The sequence below is a fragment of the Nanorana parkeri genome, unplaced genomic scaffold (genome assembly GCF_000935625.1).
Source record: "Nanorana parkeri isolate BGI_ZX_2015 unplaced genomic scaffold, ASM93562v1 scaffold348, whole genome shotgun sequence".
Taxonomy (NCBI): domain Eukaryota; kingdom Metazoa; phylum Chordata; class Amphibia; order Anura; family Dicroglossidae; genus Nanorana; species Nanorana parkeri.
This window is the reverse complement of record NW_017306616.1, coordinates 627880-631799: the sequence shown is the minus strand read 5'-3', so window position 1 is coordinate 631799 and position 3920 is coordinate 627880. Positions and strand designations below refer to the sequence as shown.

General features: G+C 42.5%; 1 protein-coding gene across 1 annotated transcript in view; it reads right to left on the bottom strand.

Annotated features, from left to right (window-relative positions):
* The window catches only part of CREBRF (CREB3 regulatory factor), a 23372-nt gene extending 21400 nt beyond the window's left edge, over nucleotides 1-1972 (bottom strand). The window contains exon 1 of the mRNA XM_018558618.1: nucleotides 1823-1972. Coding sequence (XP_018414120.1) covers nucleotides 1823-1933 — 111 coding nt within the window. The 5' untranslated portion in view covers nucleotides 1934-1972. The remainder of the gene's footprint in view (nucleotides 1-1822) is intronic.
* Between the last annotated feature and the right edge of the window lie 1948 nt (nucleotides 1973-3920).

The window sequence follows — 3920 nt, the reverse complement described above, 5'->3', positions numbered from 1 at the left end:
TACCTTCATTTTTTTACCTTTTCGCAAAAAGGCGCAATTACAAATTTGCTAATATTTGTTATTTATTAACTCAATACAGTTTTATCTTTTAGATTTAGTCAAAAAATATTTTTTTTTGTGCACGGATACTGATTTTGGTGTGTTTTAACAATTGAATTGTGTATTTTTATCGGTTTAATATTAATTTGAGAAACATTTGCGCAATTATCGCAGGGCCTACAAATTTAGTATCACCATCTTTTTATTCTACCGGGCCTGCGCTTTCAGAAAATATATGGTTTGGGGGGTCTTTTACAAACGCTAACAACGCAGCAGTTGAAAATCAAATCAATAGGAAAAAATTGCAGAAAATTCAAAAATGGCTTGGCCAGCTGATTTGAAAAATGTTCCGGAGGGCTTGGCAGCGAAAGGGTTAAACAAGGTGCCCTGGATTAGGAGGAAGTGCTGGAGGGTGGCTTATTGACTATCTAGAGGTTTACAGGCCAAGGCGGCCCCTGTGAGGACATCATCACAGAAGATTTCTTCATACATAGGGAAGGTAAGCAAAAGGGAAAAATGCAGAACATTTACAAAGGGGACTGGGGACTTTTGAGGATAAATCGATTTTGATGGAAAAACTTCACTTTAAGAAAACAAATAACATAGTTTCTATAGAAACCATTTTTGTACGTTACCTTTCTATTTCAGTCTGCACACACTGTAAATGTATAAAATGTGTGTTGTGGTAGTGCCTGCTACCACATGTGCTGTGAAAGAGCCCTTAAAGAAGAACTCCTGGGAAATAAAATCTTAACCCCTTACAGCGGGGAGTTTTGCCTAGGGAGCTAAAATAAAGATATACAGGCAGTCCCCGAGTTACAAACGACCCCTACTTACAAAACGGAGGCTATTACTGTACAGTAGGGGGTACCAGGCTGCAAACAAAGTGTACCACGCAGCATTTCAATAGTTGTAATGCTACCGCACTCGTGCCGTCGAGGAGTGCCCGCCTTTTTGGGTCTGGTTTGTAGTACATTACAGGAAGTTGGCTCTTGTTAGACGTGCAGACGAGGGGTGCCCGCCTCTTCTTCCGGGTCACTGAGGTTTATACTGCTGTCTGTATCCTCATTAGAAAGATTTAATCTTACTTCCTGTCACTGAGGAACGGGAAGGGAGAGGAAATCTACCCCTAGGAATGGAAATGTAAGAGTTATCATGGGAAAAAGGTGTCTCCACTGAAGCTTTAGCACCAATCCTTGTTTCCACGACAATCCAACATTTTCAAAATCCAAAGTGTCACAGGGACAGAAAGTGAGGGAAAATCTTCTGAACAGGGGCACACACAGCAACACAAACTTTACAGGAGGCTAACCCTTCTCTATGCTATGCAAAACGAAAAAAAAAAATTGGGGCTGGAGTTACACATAAAAAAATCTACCTGTTCCAACTTACATACAAATTCAACTTAAGAACAAACCTACACTCCATAAAATAGTTCTTAACCCAGGGACTGCCTGTACTCACCCAATTCACGGTTCCGGCTTGCTCCTAGACCAGTCCCTTCAGCCTCGCTCCCCCTTCACTTCGGCGGTCTAAGGTCCTGTGAGTCATCACATCCTATATAGTGTATAGGGCATGAGGATGCTGAGGGACATACAATCGCTGCAACGAAGTAGGAGGCAATGTAGGGGTAGCCCAAATTCAAGGGTTAAGATTTTATTTGCCCAGAGTTCTTCTTAATGTGTCTCCCCCAGCTTATTTCCCATTTGCGGTGACACGGCCAATGGTCACCTGTCCATACATACACAAATCAACTACAATTTAAAAAGGAAATTAAACTCACCTGAGGCATCTCAAAGCCCAGTTCTTCCAAGCTCACTCCTAAATGTATATTACTCTTCCCCAAATGCCTTTGTTCTGTCTTTTCCTTATCAGCAGCAAGAAAATGATACATACAATGTAGAGCAATGGTTCTCCAAGTAGACGTTTAGGGAATCACAGGCACTCCATCCAGAGCCTATTTTAAAGAAAATGATATAAATACAGTTATTAGACTACAATAGCTACAGAGCATCTTAAAGAACACCAACACACACAAACAAAAACACCTTTCTACATATTTAAACAGCAGAAACACATATTGATAAGTTGTTTTTTTGTCAGAGGCTAGGAGGACTCCTATAATGCAAATGAGAGGTTCCCCTAAATACAATATTATAGTCAGTGCCCATTCTTCCGGAGGATGAGCAGAGACCATGACATGCCTGTGCCCTCCTCCAGCACTGCCAGCTTAAGCATGCTAATGAGGAGTGTGTATTTTGTTTTCTAATCTTACATGTGCAAGATTGTTAAATGCAACCAAACAAAATATGTATCTTGTACAAGTTAACTATAGTAGTGAGTCCTCGAGCTGGAGTTACAAGGTAGATTACTTATTTTTTTCAACTGATTCAAAGAACATGCAAACCAAGTTGAAATGAAAGTAAAAAGGGACACTGTCACGTGTCATTTTACGTGCCCAAAGACACTGTATGTAATGAAGGGCCTTTGTCAATAGGCTTCGGCGTCTGTCGATGGCATCAGTTTGGGACTCTTCTGAGATCACTCAGAAGTCATTGACAGGTCCATCTGACTTTCAGTTGACCTCCTTCAAGCAGCTTTTGCATTCCCATATGCTTGTATGGGAATGCAAAACCTGTCTGCTGCAAACAAAAGCCCGTGGACCCAGACCCAAACTTGTTTTAATTCACCCTTCCCTATTGTTCTGTATAATTGCACAGCATACAGATGGTGAGAGGACTATAAAAGAATATTTGCAGAGTGCACAGCAGCCAACACTGTCCACCACCCCCTTACTGCCTGCTCTGTGGCCTACTTAACTTCATACTGGTGATTACCAACCTATGCTTTCCCCTCCTTCCGTGACCCAAAGCTCAGTATATCGCGGGCAATATACTGAGATCGCCGCAGCAGGGATGGATCCCGAATATACTGTCTGAATCCACCCAGCTGCGTGAGCCTATCTAGAGGTAGAGCCAACTGTACCCGCCCCCTCCCCCGTCCGTTCCTCCACTCGGCTCTGGAGGATCGGAGAGGGGGAGGAATTCCTGCAGGGAGCGGTGACTGACAGTCACTGCCATCTGCAGGGAGATGATCGGAAAGTGAGCAAGAGACGGTATGTGTTCGCTCACTTCCCAACCTATAGAAGCGGTCACATGTCGGCTCTAACTATGAGGAGGAGTGGAAATCACTCACCTCATAGTTCTCCATTAAATCAGCTTAAAGAAGGGGAGGATCCCCATGTTTTCTTGCCCCAGCAAACTGCTACAAGCATTCTTGGTCAACCATTTTAAGAAGAAATAGCAGCTGTCCTTGGTTTGTTTTTCATTCAATTGCCATCTCTTGGCCATGCAAAAGGGCAGTGATGGGTATGGCCTTCCAAGTATGCATGTTTATGAAAATAGAAATGTAATTAACAAAAGTTTTGGCCAGCTGGATCATGGCTGCACACCCAGTCACCTTCTGATGTCTTATCAGAACGAAAGTTGTATTGCATCCGTTGCACACCTTTCAGACGTGCTCACAGTTCATTCAGGTCCATGTAGTGAATCGATGGACAGTGCCAACATATAATCATAGGAAAATAAGGATCTTTACCAGAACAACTTGGTATAGTGATAAATAATCTTGTCCTTTATTCACATAAAGCAACAGGCATCACAACTGCTATTTCAGGGCTTTGCAGGATCCTTTTCTCACTAGGCTTGTGATGTCTGTTGCTTTATGTAAATAAAGGACAAGATTATCACTATACCAAAAGGTGTTCTGGTGAAGATCCTTAGTTGCCACAGAGTCACACCTTTACACATAGGAGTATCTTGTATATTGGCTCACCAAACCTGGCAAGCACCCTATGTTTATATTTGCTCAGTGCTGAAAGG